Genomic DNA, 16,095 nt, shown 5'->3' on the forward strand with positions numbered 1-16,095 from the left:
TGTCCAGCAGGAGAATGGTTGGAGTTACCTCTTGAGTGGGTCACAGAAACTGGAGTGCTTTCTTAGGTGAGAGTACCAGGAGCCAAAGGTGAAAGACTGGCCTAAGAAGGGCTGACTTTGTGATTTACCCTGGGGCAGCTGCAGTGAGAAACACCAAGGTGAAAATGCAGGCATTTCAGTGCAGATGTTAGATGCTGAGCTGGGCTGCTTCTTTCTGCTCTTGTGTGCAGGAGAGGTCTGCCTTTCCTACTCTCTTGTTCTTTCTGCTGAAGGCTGGCTGGGTCAGAAGCCATCATCTGCTAGTGGAGGAGCAGCTCCCTAAAGAGAAAACGGCCTAGGAATGGCTTCAGTGTAATACTGTGCAGAACTTGCATGTATCGAGATGGAAAAGGAAGGCTCAGAGGAGAGCACTACTGATCTTACTACAGGTAAGCAAACTCAAATAGAGAAATGCTTTCAGTTATTCTAAGAAAGGCAGTGAGAATTAGGAGGAAGCAGTTTGTATCTCCTGCCAGAAGAAAGAGCATGAAACTCGTAAAGGAAATTGGTTCTCTTGAATGGCCGAGAGTGTGTAGCAGCCTATACAGAGCAGGAGAGCCTGAGCACTTGGTGGTGCACAGCCAGGCAGTAAGGATGTGCAGGTGGTCACCATCGTGCAGGAAACTGCCTGTGGACAGTGCAAAGCTCTGGACCCTTGTCTTTCAGGACTGTCTAATCTGGTCTCTGGTATTTGCTGTTATCAAGACTCAAGATGCCATTATTGAGTTACAGATAGCAAAAGATTGCTGTAAGAGGGCAAAGAAAAACCCAGTTTGCCGCCATTCCCTCAGGCTAATTTGGGACTGGAGGCTGGACTGCAGCCTGAGCTGCTCCGGATTGCTTTCTATGAGCAAGCAGGCAGCATGCTGGGAGTGATGCCTGACTCTGTAACAAATGGAGGATTTGCACCCACTCCCTGTGTTGCTGGAAAAGCACACCTCATATGGCATCAATCTAACTTCCAGTCAGTCAGAGAACTTTTGTACCTGACAGAGGTTCAGGTGGAAAGCTGTCATGGAATGCCTGACAAGGCCTGGGAGACCCTTTGTCATAAAGCAAATGCTTGGCTGGGAAGGTTCACTTAGGAAATCTTTTAGTTGCTTCAGCTGGCTTAGGCAGTGGGATCCCTACCTGATAGTAAGCAGATAGCTTGGGGCGGAGTCAGGGGAATTGTTCATGCCCACGGGCTCAGGCCTGGCTTAAGCATCGTTCCTCACAACCCAGACGGCTCCTGGCAAGCAAGGCAGGCTGCTCCACCTCATTCATACCCCACGCACCTGCAAGCACAGCAGATCATGCTGATACCAAGCTTATCACCTTGTCAGGATGATGTAAAGTACTTTTCCCCTAGCTTGGTAGCTGTGCCTTTTATCCACACAGGAGCCCTTGCTGACTTTGTGTGCAGAGCAAACAGAGGAAGGTTTTGAACGTGGTTCATAGTCTGTCATTCCTTGGGCATATCTATCTGTAGTCCAGAGGTGGCTCTGGCTGTTTTCAGCATCCTTTCTGGTGGCTAGAGACAGGCACGATGGAGGGCACACTTTCTTTCCTGTCATCAGCCCAGCTGCTCTCCACAGGACACTGCAGCCCTGGGGCACAGAGATAAAAGCAGTGCACCTGCCTCGGGGACAACGTGGGATGGGAGGGAGAAGGTTGGACCTGACTCCTACTGACAGTATCCCACTTCTTTTAAGTGTGGTACAAAAGCCACCTTGCCCCCAGCAGCGGCATTCCCTCTGTGCCTCTCTCCTGAGCCCAGAGATGTGGGACAGGAGGGCGTTGTGCCTGGGCCTGCAAACTGCCATTATGGAGTCCCTGCTTGGCTTTATGGGAGCCCTGGCCATTTCTCTTCAGAGAGGGATCCTGGCACCCCCCAAACACCTTGTGACTCAGACATGCAGGCCTGGGCCTGCAGCCCAAACAGAGGCTGCCCTGGAGCTGTCACTGGCAGGGATTGGGGGTTCTGGCTCATCAGGGCAACTGAGGTCTGTTGGTGCCTGAAACAGGCTGGGGGCCATCCAGCTCCTGTCCCCCATGCTGGGGGGAACTGGCCCTCAGCCCCCTTCTCTAGAGCTAAGAGACATGGAAAGGAGCCAGTTCCTCCCAGCATGCCCAGAGCAGCACCGCAGAGGATGACACAGAGCTACTGCCTCTCTTGCCGTGAGTCAGGACAGGCCACGTGAGGCCCCAGTGCCAGCCCCGACGCTATCCTGTGCTGGGGCCAGCACTACACACGCCCAGCCCCAGGATCCCAAACCACCGCACAGCACTGCAGGTGAGCGCTGGGCAGGACTTAAGGAGTTTCTTGTGCTCAAGGCTGAGGGTGTTCTGGGGTTGTGTTGCAGCTCTTGGTGGTTGGTTGATTCCTCCCTAAGGCATCACGACACTATTAAGGGGTCGTGCTGTGGGGGCAGGTCACAGGGCTTCCCTGTAACCTCTGCATCTTCTTGGCTAAACTTCCCCATGCTTTTGTTGTTTTTTTTTCCTCCATGAAATCCTCGTGGCAAGCCCTGTACTTTATGGGTAGTGGATGATTTGTTTGCCTTACCTTTACTCAGACTACATGTACGAGCTCTTCTGGCTTCTGATGAGCTTATTGTCTTCCCTTCAGAGCTTTCCAGCAACCACAGAGAGGAGCACGCAGCAGGAGAAATACAAAGCAGGTAATTTCAGATGGTGCATGTAAATGAGTGTGGGAGCACTGCCGATCTGTTGCCTGGAGAACAGGCAGCAAACCGCACCAGGCTTGCAGGCGTAGGGCTGGCAGCAGCACGGCCACCGTGACCAGGGTTGCTGCGAAGGCAGAGAGGAAGGAGGCGCCAGTGGCCAGGGGTGGAGGATCTGCACCTCTGCTTACCATGAGCCTGGGGAGCTGCTTTTCTCACAGCAACATACACTCATTGGATCTCTCCACATGCCTCTGTGAGGACACGATAAAAAGTGAAGGCTTTGAGTTTTGCTGCTTCTGTGTTGTGTTTCAACTGTATTTGACAACAGGAAGGCAAGCAGACAAATGGCACTGGTGCCACTGCCTGAGAAAACCAGAGTGGGAATGGTTTCAAACTGAGCTGCTGTGGATCAGTTTTTGTTGTCTCACTGGAGAAAGCTACCAGTTTTCACCATGGTCGTAGTCCTCCGGGACTTCTTCCTGTGGAACCAGCTGCTAGGACTGGGCTAAGGAGCACTTCATGAAGCTTGTTTGGTCTCAAAGAAAGACAGGGAGTGACTTAATGTTACATTTAAAATAGAATTTAGCAGGATTTGATGTCAGCATCTAAGTTAAAATGAACAGTAAAGGCAGTTTCAAAGGGAAAAGGTTCAGGTTTGCTTTTGTTTTGTTTTGGAAGTTAAACCCACTTTATTTGCATTTTTTTACTATCCCTTTGAACAATTTCACCCAGATACATTTCAGCAGCTTTCAGCTGCCATGTATGGTAGTTGTTACCCTCACTTTCTAAACAGATAGCAGTTTGACTGCACACAAATTTTATTCTAATAGGTTAAAAAGACCTCACTTAAATTACGTTCTGGGTTACTGTAGGGAAAGCAAGATGAGGTCTGTGGTTCATGTCGTTCCTCAGTGAGCTCATGGGCCAGTTGTAATGCCAGTATATCACCACCCTAGCCTCATTGTGAGGTATAATCAACTAAATCACTTTTAAAATATACAATAATTAAATGCTTATACTTATCCATTGTTTAGATCTTATTTTCTTTCCAGAAGAGCCATGGGGGAGTTAATTGTCCACAGAGAAATTAGGTACCACACTTCCTTCCTTATGGAAAGCTTTGTGTGACTGACTGGGCTTAACTGTGCTGGAGGCACAGCAGACAGGAGCTGGCTGTTTCTAGATGCTTCCTGTGGCACCCAGATCTTATCTTAGTGGGATGCATAAGAGCATTAGGCAGGTGTGTTTCTGTTGCTGGTAGAGCTGAGCAATGCGGTCATTTGGGCCAGCACCTTAACAATTTTAAGGTAAATGAGTCTGATAGCAAAAGAGGTGGACAGTGTTTGCCTTCAGTATTGTTCTTCCTTTGTGTGGTGGGAGATCTGCTGCTGCCTACCTGCTCACTGTCTTTGCCATGGCAGGCAGCTGGCATAAGGCAGCTACTGTGACAAGTTTTTGTCACAGGAAAAGCAAAATGCCTTGAATGTGCCAATGAAAGTGGCCTTCACTAGTGATCAGGAGCCCCAAAGCTAAACCTACTGAATTTCACTTAACAGTAAAATCTGAAAATGTTTGTGTGAAATGGAATTAATCAGTGAGAGAAGAAATATTTATACTTGAAGTAATTTTGTTCCTTTAGGCCTAGTGTTTCAACTGTGCCACAAAGAGGCCTAAAGGATTTAATTTACAAAAGCAAACACTGTTGCAAGGTTTAAGCTAAGTAAATAGGAAAGCAAGGAAGATGCTGAAAAAGGCTGAAAACCACAGCTGGAGATCCGTAACTGCACAAAAATCATGTTCTCTATTGTGTGGCTGAGAACAAGTTTACCCAGGGTGTGGTGTGCTGGGTTCCTGTATTTCAACATCAGCTACTGCTTGTCCAGGCAGAGGACAGATGTGCTTCCTGCATTCCCTCCTGGGTGCTCAGAGCCTAACATTGCCAGCAACTGTCAGCACTGCTGTCACAGCTGCAGCAGCACAGACTGTAGGGCAGGGAAGGGTTGTGGGAGAGATTTTACTAGACTGAGAGAGCCCAAAGCTTGTTTGTCCAAAACCTTGCCACTTCTTCCAGGTGTGTCAGGTGGTTTGATAAAAGCTACTATTCAAAGTGTTCTTAAGATAGTAAATGACTATTTTCTCCCAATGCATCTAGGAGGTAGGTGAGCAGTTTTCTGGGCTGAGCCTTTAAATAGGGTTAACAAGACGAAGTAACCTTCCCAGAAGCAATAAACAAACCAGTGGGTAAAAGAGTTTCAAACTAAGGACTGCATCATTTGAAGAACAGAAAGCCCCCAGCATGACCAACATACCAAAGCCAAGGGACCTTGACCTTGGTTCCAAAGAGGGATGGGTTTGGAGATTTTAGAGTCTGTTTGTGTCTGATTTCCTTGAGACCTGACAAAAAGTTGTCCTGTTTCCAGAATGGAGATGGTTCTGCTTATATGTTCTTCTATCCTTAACTGGCTCTGGTGTGGGTTTTGTACTGGAATATTTTTCTGACTGATATGTTGGTCTCCAGACAACTGAAAGTGTCTGTAGGAAAAGAAAGTTTTCCATGTGGAAAATTTAAAGGAAATGTTTAGTTTTCAAACTGCTTGATTGAAAATATGTTGTTGAATGGACCCAAAAGTCATATTGTAAGAAAAAGTGTGGGTGTGGCACCCTACATAGTGGTACCTCAGGCTCCCCTAAAATTTTCTTTTGCATCTCTCATACAATTGTGTTTAAGTTGAAGTGCTGCATGAGAGGAGATGCAGTCAGTGCAGGATGCCTGGACCACAGCAGGAGGCGGCAACCGTTCAGAACCATAATCACCATAAAAAATGGCATCATCAGAGCAAAACAGCCTCACAACAAAAAGAGAACAAAAAGAAACACTGGGTTTGGGGTATGTTAGAATGTTTCCTTTCCATGGTGAATCCCAGTAAGAAAGTGGGATCAACACTTAAAAAGTTTTAATTTATAAAGTTAGTGGAAATTTCCTTTTCATGACAACTTGGGAGGAGCAGACGTTGAGGTGTCAAACTCTTCCCTGAGACAATAATTCCAAGTCTTCTTCACCTGTTCTCCCCAACTGGTATCTTTTAGGTGTAAGAATGTCAGAGGTGAGGAATAATTGTTCTGTTTTGTGAATGGAAGAAGACATATTAAATTACTCACATCTGTGGTAAAGAGTTAATTAGATACCTTGGTAGCTATAAAACCCAACAATGTGAATGATCAAGTAGGACTTCTTTTCATTTTACTCATGATGATCAGACTTTTGTTCTTTCTTAATAACCAAAGGCCAGCCCAGGAGGACTCACTCAGAGGAGGTGAGAATGGGTCCTGTGAGGGTAAATGAATCATGATGTGAAACTCCCATTGCAACAGAGAAGTGATTTCAAAACTGAAGTGCCATCTTTGCACAGAGTCAAGCCATAAAAACAGAGAAACTCAGACTGAGCTGTTTCTAAGTATGCTTTTTCTACCTGTTTGAACAGGCACAGCGATGGAGAACTTCAATGTCCTATTCCCAGATCTTGGTGAAGAACAGCAAGGTAAGGATCGCACAAAGGTCAAACCTTTGTCTAATTCACAAGAGACATACACATACATTATGGTGGAATGGTCATAAGCCAGTGAAACTTGTTTCCTATGAAAACATGCTTCACCTGTCTCCTTGCTTGTAGGAGACCAGCAGTAAGTTCCCAGCTCTTCCACAGGCCTCTCATCAGGCCTTGGCCATGCGTGATGGTGGGAATTCAGATGCATGAAGATTGTAATGCTGTGCATTAAATGCCTAATGAGCTATCTCAGTTCCTTGGTATCCAGTCCTTTTTGTCTGTCTGTAAAACTGCATGGTCAGAATTAGTAGCTGGGAATACTTCCCCTGCTTCTCCAGCTGAGACAGTGGCACCACAAGGACATGAGCAGTTTGTTTCAGACTACTGACATTGTTCTGGTTTCTGGCAGACACAGCTGTTCTACACAGTACAGCACTACTCTCCTACACATGCTGACACTGGGCACCATGTTAGCCGTGATACACCACCACAAGAACACTATCATGAAACCTACCCCTGCCGCTGCACACTGATTTGCTTGTTTTCTCTCTCAGACATTTTCCAGAGGGCTTTTGCTGCTGATGCCAGTTACTTGGAGAATCAAGAGAACATGAACCAGTCCTTCTGGGAGCGCCTTGTGAAAGGGTTAGCCACCACTGAACCACCTATCTTGAATCCCGAAGAAAAGAGCAATGTAAGTTACTGCAGAAACAGGTATCCTTTGTAAGACATTGTTATACAGATGCTATTATGCTTCTGTGATATACCTGAGGGAAACAAAAGATGCAGCCTAGTTATCTGATATGCTAGAAGGTATCTAAATTGTGCCAAAGGGCAGTAGATTGATGAGACTTGGGTGTTCTCCAAGTGCAAAAATCACTGGATTTGTACAGACTCCAAAGGGATGATGTTTCCCAGAGGTGAGATGCATTTGTTTGTGCAGCAGAATATGTTTCTGCATGCTGTGTTTTATGGGAAGGACTATTTGCAACTTAGTTAACTATCTTTCAGCTCCTCAACAGCTGTAGTGTCCTGCCTGGAGGCTGTGCAGCCTGCCTGAAAGCCATAGAGAAGAAAGGAGTCAGGGCAATGGCTGTTCTCTACCTCTTGCTGAAAACAACTGACCCATCTGGATACAGGCAGCTGCCCAGCTGCAAGGGAAAGGGTGAGTCCTGCCTGGCTGCTCATCCGCTGCTTTGTTAAGATTATTGCAGTGAGGTGATTACTAGTGAACAACTGAAATGTCTAGAAATGCTGCTTTGAAAAGTCAGGAAGGTACAGTGATGACATGAGTCAGAGACAGTATTTACTTAATCTGACTTGGTCTCTTCTGGGGAAATGAACTTGTGTGAGGAGGAAAGGTCCTGGGCTGGCGAGGCCAAAGAAATATCTCTGACTTAAAAGTGTGCCCCAGTTTTTTCTGCCTGTCTGGATTGATGACACTCAGGACACTGTTTTACATGACTGCTCTCCAGCCAGCCTGGACCCCTCCAAGCTCTTGTAGTGGTAAGAAATTTGAACTGAGACACTGAAAATATTTTTTGCAAATGAGCCCAGCAGCAGCATGAAAGGAGTGGATGGAGGATGCCACTCAGGGTGCTGAACCTAGCAATAAGATACAAATGGACTCCACTGCACTTCTCATTTGCATGGCTGTGCAGTAAGAAACTAAGTGCAGTTCCACAGGGCCCATAGATTCATTAATTGTCTTTGATAGATCACAGAGCTGCACTCACTAAAGATGACCTTGAATTTAACTGGAGACCCTCACAGACATCCTTTGCCACTTAACTGCCTTGATGTTCATGACGTGGAGAGACCTCCCAACCCAAATTGCAGCCCAGCTTTGGTCACCTGTCAGACTAGGAAAGTTTGTCACAGCAGGGCCCTCCTTCCTGCTCCTGCACATGTCTAGCTGTGTGTTCAAATAGTGCAGCCATTAATGACGAGGGGCATGGACCTGCTGGCTTCCAGCACAACGCTGAATCTGAAGCTGTTAAGAATCACTTGCAGCTCCAGCCCAGGTGCAACATCTGGTAGATTTCTCCTCCCCAGTGAGGCTGCTGGGAGGGCTCTGCTCTTGTGCCACGAGAGGGTGCTGGCACTGCGGCATAAACAGGGCAGTCAGCATAAGTCACAGGGGTGAACGGAGAAGTAGCCCAGGGAACAGTGAGCCACTATTACCTGGCTAAAACATCTTCCAGCTGCAGCTGCAGGCAATGGGGATTTTCACAAGGGTAGCATTATGAGTAAACTAAAGGCCAGAATATGAAACTTCAGGCATCTACTTACAAACATCTAAACAGTAAAGGAATAAGGCTGTCATTTGTAATCCCTTCTATTACTTGTATGCAAAAAAACACCACTAAAATAAGACTCAGGGTGTGATTTCCTGCCAGACAATCCTTAATGAAGCATTGTGAAATCTGTCACTGCAGAAGAGAGAAAATGTAAATAGCTGTTTCTAGTATTTTTTTCTCTATGTATAAAACAGATGAAAAACTGAAACTCCTGAAGAGATTGGAAAGAAATCTCATACTTTCACAAAGGGAAGAAGAGGCTGAAGACTCATCCCATGAGTCCATGGATGAACATACACAAGGTAAAGAGGATTTATTTTTATCCTGATACATAATTTGGTCTGGGTGCATGTTCAGGAAAGATCCACACAGGAGACTTGCAGCGATTCAGTAGCAATTCTGTAGAGCTCTGAAAAAAGTAACAAATTGTGCAGAAGAGAGAATATCAGTCCCAGTAGAAGAGCACCTGCCTCTTGCTTGTGTGGGAGTTGGAAGTTTCAGATATGTGGAACTCTGCTGCAAGATTTATTCCCAAAATAAAAGGTCACAACTTCAGTGATCCTCCGTATGTTTATGGTCTCAGCTGAAGCCTGTGCTATAGCAGGAGTGGAATAGAATCATAGAATGTCAGGGGTTGGAAGGGACCCTTGTAAGATCATCTGTTCCAGGCCCCCCCTACCAGAGCAGGATCATCTAAAGCAGATCACACTGGAATGCATCCAGACAGTTCTTGAGTATCTTCAGAGAGGGAGACTCCACAGCCTCCCTGGGCAGCCTGTTCCAGTGCTCTGTCACCCTCACGGTGAAAAAAAACCTTCCTCAGGTTCACATGGAACCTCCTACGCCTCAGCTTCTACCCAGTGTCCCTTGTCCTGTCACTGGGCATCACTGAGAAAAGGCTGGCTCCATCCTCCTGGCACTCACCCCTTACATATTTATAAACATTGATGAGGTCACCCCTTAGTCATCTCCTCTCCAAGCTAACAAGCCCCAGCTCCCTCAGGCTCTCCTCATAAGGAAGATGTTCAACTTCCTTAATCATTTTTGTGGCTCTGTGCTGGACTCTCTCAAGCAGCTTCCTGTTCTCCTTGAGCTGGTGGGCCAAGAACTGGACACAATACTCCAGATGAGGCCTCACCAGGGCAGAGCAGAGGAGAAGGAGAACCTCCCTTAACCTACTAATCTCAGTCCTTCTACTACACCCCAATAGTCAGTGTACAGCAGCAGCTGACAGTGCTGTACCACATCTGGCATTTCTTTTCCAGTCAGCAAACCTCAAGAGCGTATCAAGTTTCGTTGGCTGCCACTGAGCATTAAATTCATGGAAGATGAGACTAAGTGACAGGCAGCATGGCAGTGAGAATGCTGTTACTGCATAATTTCATTACAGAAAGCCATGAGCTGATAAAGAACAAATGAGTTGCATTTGGAGTGTTGCTACTGCCTGTGTTTAAATAAGAGCTTTCTCACAGCATCCCTTTACACAAATTACTTCAGCTTCAAATTTTGAAAATGTTCTTCTTGTTCAGTCAGCTTTGCAGAGAATGGAGAGGCAAAAGCAGTTGACATAGATCCTTGCTTGCCCAAGCCTTGGATTTTTACCTGCATAGTCCACTGCTATTATTGCATTATGAGCAAACAACTACAGTAGTGCCTTTTCGGACACTGCTGGAATGTTTTTCTTGCATGCAATGAAAAAACACTTTCTCTATCCAGACAGTGATGGGGAAGACTTAAGAAGACACAAGACTGAAGGCCATTTACTTAGAGGTAAGACAAAGTGACAACAGTATTGATTTTTACTAGAGACAGCAAATATAAACAAAAAGAGGGGTAATTTTGGCTATTCTTCGGTTCGACTTTGGAACATAAGTGTATTAATATGTATAGACATAGGAAAAGATCACTCAGAATGTGGCTGTAGGAAAGGTGAAGCCCAAGTAATACTCAGCCATGCCCTGTGCTTAACACTTGAAGCAGGAGAACAGCAAGATCCACTGTTGTGGGAGAAGTCCTGCTGCCTGGCTCTGCACTGTTGATACTGAAATGCTGCAGAGTTTTGAAAATATCTCTCACAACCTCTGCTTACCAAGTCTGCAGTCACATCAGCAGTGAGGACCACACCATCTCAAGGTGTTTTCTTTGCTTCCAAAGGGAAAATGGAAAATAAGTATAATGCAGGTGGAGAAAGCTTGTTGTGTCAGCACACAGAAATGGCTTTCATCTTATGGTACAGACCTATGGATGTAAATAAGTTAAGGCTTTAATCATGTATTTAACATCTTAAATTTATCGCAGCCCAGATGCACAAGTAGCTCATTCAGATTGGCATCAGCAGAGCTAATTTATCTGGAGTCAGGCAGAATCAGACTCCTCTGAGACATCATGAGAGATGGAATATGGGAGGTTAATAATCCATTCGCATTTCTCACTTTGGAACTGTGTAACCCACAGCAGAGCTGCCCTCTCTCATGTGTTCAAACCCATCTTGTCACTTGTGCACAGCCACGCTAATTCCAGCTGAGTTATAAGGGCTGGCACTGGCAGCAGCTGGGCACACTCATGATGGATGCTAACCTGTATCATCTTTGTGTATATATTTTAGGCATGCCAGCAGAGGTCGTTCCTTACAGTAGAGACTCAGGTAAGTGTTCCCAGATAACCTCATCCTGCTGAAAGGAAGGCTGTGACTGCACTTTCTTCTTTCTGGTATGCTTACAGATTAAAAGATCCCCCCTGGCTGTAAATCTACTGGTTTTCAGTTAATCTGGTGCTCGACCTGAGGACGGTGCAGACATTTTGTTGCAAGATTGCCAGTGGCAGGCTGCTGGCAAGTGATGGTGTTCTAGCAGATGGACCCTTTTTTTTGGTAGGCCTGCCAGGTTTTCCCAGGATCAGCTCACAGCAATTGTCATCCTTCTTAGGGCAAAACCCAGAAAATCTTTTGGGGAAGCTTTCCCGAGGAAGCTGGGCTGGTCTCAGCGCTCCCTGCTGCCCTCTATCTCCTGCTGAGCAGGGATGCAAGACTGGCGAGGGAGCTGGGGTTGGTTTCTGCAAAACAGTGATACTCTGAACAGACATCAGACTAAAAGCAAATTTCCTCTTATCGGGCATTGCCGAGCAACACCAGAACAGATGTACAAACGCCATGGCAGGAAGCTTTCAATGGCCTAATTGCATTACTGATCTCCTCCCTCCCATTCCAGGCCAAGGCCACATTCATTAGTTTGAGAGGCAGACAGTCTGATGGCCTGGCCGTTCTGAGGAACACCTGCTAAACCACTTTTCTCCTGTGAAGTGGGGAAGAGTTGCTGCAACTTGGACTGTTTCAGACAAGGACAGAGTTGGGAAGAAGACATAAATTGCAGCATAATCCCTAGGGGAGGTTTCTGAGTTACCTATCTCCACATAAAATACACAGTGTAATACAATGTTCTCTCATTGCAAGGTGCAGAAAGAGGATCCTGGTGCTTCTCCAGCTGGCATTTAGCCTCTCCACCTCTCACCACAGCCTTTGTTGTTTCAGTTCTAGATTACTTCAATGCACCAGACTGAGACAGGAAATACTTAGCTAGCGCAGGACAGCATACCTGCTGTATTGGACAGGACCAGGTCATACACACATGCAGCACCTGTGATCCCAGCTCTGCCTGGGCCCAGCTACTTCAGAGAACCTGGGATCAGTGAAGAGTCCGTTTTACTGCCATCTCTTCTTAGGCCCTTCTATTTCCTGTCACTTTCAAGTGCTGTTTTGTGTATACTGAGTCACCAAATGGGTGAACGCTCACTGTACTTGCTAGTGCTGGTAATAGGGGACACAACAGATGAGAATTTTTCCCATCAGAAATAACAAAACTGTGTTTCTTTTCAGAGATTACCAGGAGAGAAGACTCAGCTGCAGATGGTGAGTACATACAAGCAAACACAAGTTTTTTCTTAGGGATGCTGTCCTTCAAGACTGTGTTTTCCATAGTGCTGATTTGCTGTACCAGCTCCTTGATACCTTGGTATGTCCTAGTCAAAAAGTAGAAGTTTGAGAATAGTTGTTAGAATGCACTGTGCAGGGCATTCCATGACACAAAGTTACAGCAGGGGTATTGCATCTGGGAGGCAGTTATACAGAACAGACAGCTGCCAAGTATGAAGTTCTAATACAATCCCTGTCTATAGACATCTGGGAATCAGAATAGTGCAATGTTATGTTAACATTAAGAATCAGTTGACTGAGTTTGTCCCTAAACTAGAACTTGATCAATCCAGAATGTACAAAAAAACCCCAATATTATTACACTACTATCACCTGACCCAGAACAGAATTTCTTGGCAATGTTTACTTGCTTCATGGTTCAGAAAGCACAGTGGCGAAAGTCTGCAGCTGATGTGCAGAACATTTCCTATACTTTCCTCTTACACCTTTAGAGAAAATTCAATCCACTGCCTGGATCCACAGCCCAGTGTAAGTGAAATCAGCACCTAAAACTTGCGATAAATCAGCTCCCAAAGGCTTATGTGCACCAGGCAGCCTAACTGTCTTCTCAAGCTACCAGCAAGCAAAACAGGGAAGAAACCCTTCTGGTTTGAAGAGGTCATTGGGAATCTGGTGAAAGTTATCTCTTTCACCAACTGTATTGGTAGAAAGAATGGAATTTGACAACTCTGCACACAGCTACCATACAGGAAAATGCTCTTGGTTTAAAGCTCTACCAGTGCCTTGTTCTTATGTTGTTCTGTCTGTGTTATCAGGATAGCTAATGATAGGAGACTAATTGTCAGCCTTGGCTCTCCATGTGGGAGGTGCAGAAACACTTCAGCATCAGGCTTCTATAGATTGATGGTGCTCATACATGGTGATATTAGCACAGTTGAGATTGTGCAAAGCACCTGAGAATCAAACTGAAGCACCCTTGTACTACTGCTTTACTCCCCCACTGTCATGCTGAGCCTACTGATTGTTCCAGACTAGATAGAGAAGATGCAGAGTGCTTTAAAACAATTCTGTATTGTGACTGCAACCATCTGATCAGGCTTTAAAAAAAAACAAACCAAACAACAAACAAACCCCTGCTCTTTATGGGGGTGATTTTAAAATTGCTAATTTGACCTTTCTGAAAGGCTCACACTCTCTCCTTTGAACAAACAGTTTTGCATTCATTGTGCTCTGAGAGTTGATTTCAGATACAAAAAGGGAAATAAAAGCTTTAATTTCAGGGTTGCCCAGCAATTAAAGGGATTTCTTTTTTGTAGCCTACAAGACCCCCCAGCTCCAGCAGTGGGCACTGCGATGGATGGGCATACGGAAGGACGGTACTTGTTTAGAATTACTTTAATCCAACTGCTGTCAGCTCTGTTGAACCTCAAGGCCATGAAGACCTTTGGTTCAAAAACAGCCTATTTTGTTTTTTCTTTCCTAACACAACTATTTTGTTGAAGTGCATCCTATGAACTTGTGTAGCTGTATGTCCTGCAGTTCAGTCTAGTGTGTGAGACAGCTCATGGAAATAAACTTTATTCACATGCAGTTGTGACCTAATTTTCCCCTCTCTATTTCAGATGAGTTCTTCCATTTTGTCATTCTTTGCTTTGCAACTGGAACTTTACTTATTTGCTATTACTACTACAAAGGTAAGGCAGAACTTCAATGGAAGAGTAAGTTGTTGCACACTAGAAAAATTAACAAAACCAAACTTTTGTTTCCCTAGATTGGACTATTTCTCTTGGAATTGGTTTAGTAACCTTTGCTTCTCTGGAAACCACTGGGATATACTTTGGCCTAGGTAAGTGTGTCTATGGCAGTCAGCTCTGTGTCTACACTGAGGATACAAGGGCACAGAGTCACTAAACTGCACAGGTCTGTGGAGCTGCTGAGATTCTGTAAATCATCACATAAGGACCCTGCAACATCCCAGTCACAATTACCCAGTGTGGCTGGAGACAAATGTGCCTCAGTGACGCTGGGGGAGGAGTTGACTCATTTTTCATTTTCAGTGATCACAAGACCCTGAGTCACCTCTTTCTGCAGCAATGGCTGAATGCTGAGTTGCCATGACAACGAATAATTTTAGCAGCCAAGCATCTTCCCAGACACACTCTATAAGGCACTGCACGCCCAGGCTGCAGTTTGCTCCCCTGGGACTGAGGCAGCTGAGCACCCTGAGCATGGATGCTCAGCAGAACCTGGATGGCAGCAGATACTGAAAACAGTGTTTCAAAAATGGCCATTCTTGGCACTCCCTAGGGATGCTGTGAGAAAACTGCAACAAGTTATGGCTTCCTAGCTGAGTAGGAAGTGGCCTTTGTAATCCTTTGCTAATATTTTTGGTAGTTTGTGGATGGTTCTCTCAGCAATCAGCCCTGTCACTATTTTCTTTTTAAACAAGCACCTTTGCAGTATAATTAATCAGTAACCTTTGGGTTCATTTATATTGCAACTGTTAGAATTTGGGTTTTGGTATTTTTCTATGTTTTACGTTGCTATCTGGCTCATCTTGGGAAAAAAATGTTTGTTTCCACAACTAGTGTATCGAATCCGGAGCGTGTTTGACAGCTTCCTTCCTTTGATTGACAAATTCAGGCCAAAAGGTAACAGGCATCTTCTCACTGACTGCATGCATCTTGCCTTAGACCTTTCTGGGTACCTCATTTTGGTCAAGGCTTAGGACAACCTTCTCTAAATGACAATTTCCAATCCTACTAATTCAAAGCAATTATTTTGCTACAGTTAATTACAGCTACTTGGGTTTGAGAATGAATTACGAATTGTTGTTGGTGTTTTCCGTGAGCATTTGCACATTTTTAATACTCTCCTCTTATGGGGTATCAGCTGCTTCCTGGCACTGTCTAAATAAGAATTCTATAGCTAAATTCAAAATTCAGCTGGGGGGGTACATTCCTCTTGTTGGGGATTCAGACTCTAGGCTTGTGTTTATCTGTGTTTGTGAGCACCAAATGGGAAGAATGCTGAAAGGCTGCACTGCCTCCTGATTTGGGCACAGTAGACCTTACAGTCTTCTTTTTCTCTACTGTGCAGGTTTGTGGAAAGCTGCCTAGGAGGAGCACCTCAGAAAGCACTGCGGTCCAAATTTCTAGTATTAAAAGAACTGAAATGACAATAAAAACTTAATGGCTACTGTGAAATATTGAGATGTTAGACAATAGAAGGACACCACTCCCTTCCCTCAAAAAAGGAGCTGTGTTGCAGGGTCCCACTCTTTCTTCTGAAGTGATTCATGGCTCAGCAGAACTCACAAGACAATTCCACTGAATATAAACACATTCTCCTTCCCTCCCCCATGCCTGCAGTGTACCAAAAGCAACAGACCAACCAATATTATCCTTCTGGATTAGGCTCTGGATGTTTCAGTAGGAATCTTGGCAAACACATAACCACCTCCTCCTCACCCCTTGTGATGCTGCAAACCAGGCAAACACCATCTGCTTGCTTACACAGCTGAGCCCCAACAGTGCAGTAGCACTGAAGCAGATTAATTTATTGTGGCAGAACTCAATGTAGTGGGTGTACAACGATTGCACCCAGTGAAAGCT

General features: G+C 45.3%; 1 protein-coding gene across 2 annotated transcripts; it reads left to right on the forward strand.

Moving 5' to 3' along the window:
- Nucleotides 1-345: 345 nt before the first annotated feature.
- Nucleotides 346-15,687, forward strand: TMEM40 (transmembrane protein 40). 2 transcript variants are annotated; one of them, XM_064156652.1, is made up of 14 exons: nt 346-428; nt 2,651-2,702; nt 6,191-6,247; nt 6,808-6,947; nt 7,265-7,418; nt 8,748-8,855; nt 10,270-10,323; nt 11,159-11,197; nt 12,425-12,457; nt 13,798-13,857; nt 14,104-14,175; nt 14,253-14,327; nt 15,070-15,132; nt 15,581-15,687. In XM_064156652.1, exons 3-14 carry the CDS (start codon nt 6,199-6,201, stop codon nt 15,598-15,600), a joined length of 867 nt encoding a protein of 288 aa, XP_064012722.1. In that variant the 5' UTR covers nt 346-428; nt 2,651-2,702; nt 6,191-6,198; the 3' UTR covers nt 15,601-15,687. The 2 variants fall into 2 exon arrangements, with proteins under 2 accessions (XP_064012722.1, XP_064012723.1); XM_064156653.1 differs by lacking the exon at nt 346-428 and adding an exon at nt 2,238-2,314.
- The last annotated feature ends 408 nt before the right edge of the window (nt 15,688-16,095 follow it).

The sequence above is a fragment of the Pogoniulus pusillus genome, chromosome 16 (genome assembly GCF_015220805.1).
Source record: "Pogoniulus pusillus isolate bPogPus1 chromosome 16, bPogPus1.pri, whole genome shotgun sequence".
Lineage (NCBI taxonomy): Eukaryota > Metazoa > Chordata > Aves > Piciformes > Lybiidae > Pogoniulus > Pogoniulus pusillus.

Excerpts from the sequence above, each read along its gene's own strand:
- TMEM40 (XM_064156652.1), top strand. The coding sequence starts at position 6,199 with ATGGAGAACTTCAATGTCCTATTCCCAGATCTTGGTGAAGAACAGCAA. Across the intron at positions 6,948-7,264 it reads ATCCCGAAGAAAAGAGCAAT|CTCCTCAACAGCTGTAGTGT; the intron begins GTAAGTTACTGC and ends ACTATCTTTCAG. Across the intron at positions 8,856-10,269 it reads CATGGATGAACATACACAAG|ACAGTGATGGGGAAGACTTA; the intron begins GTAAAGAGGATT and ends TTCTCTATCCAG.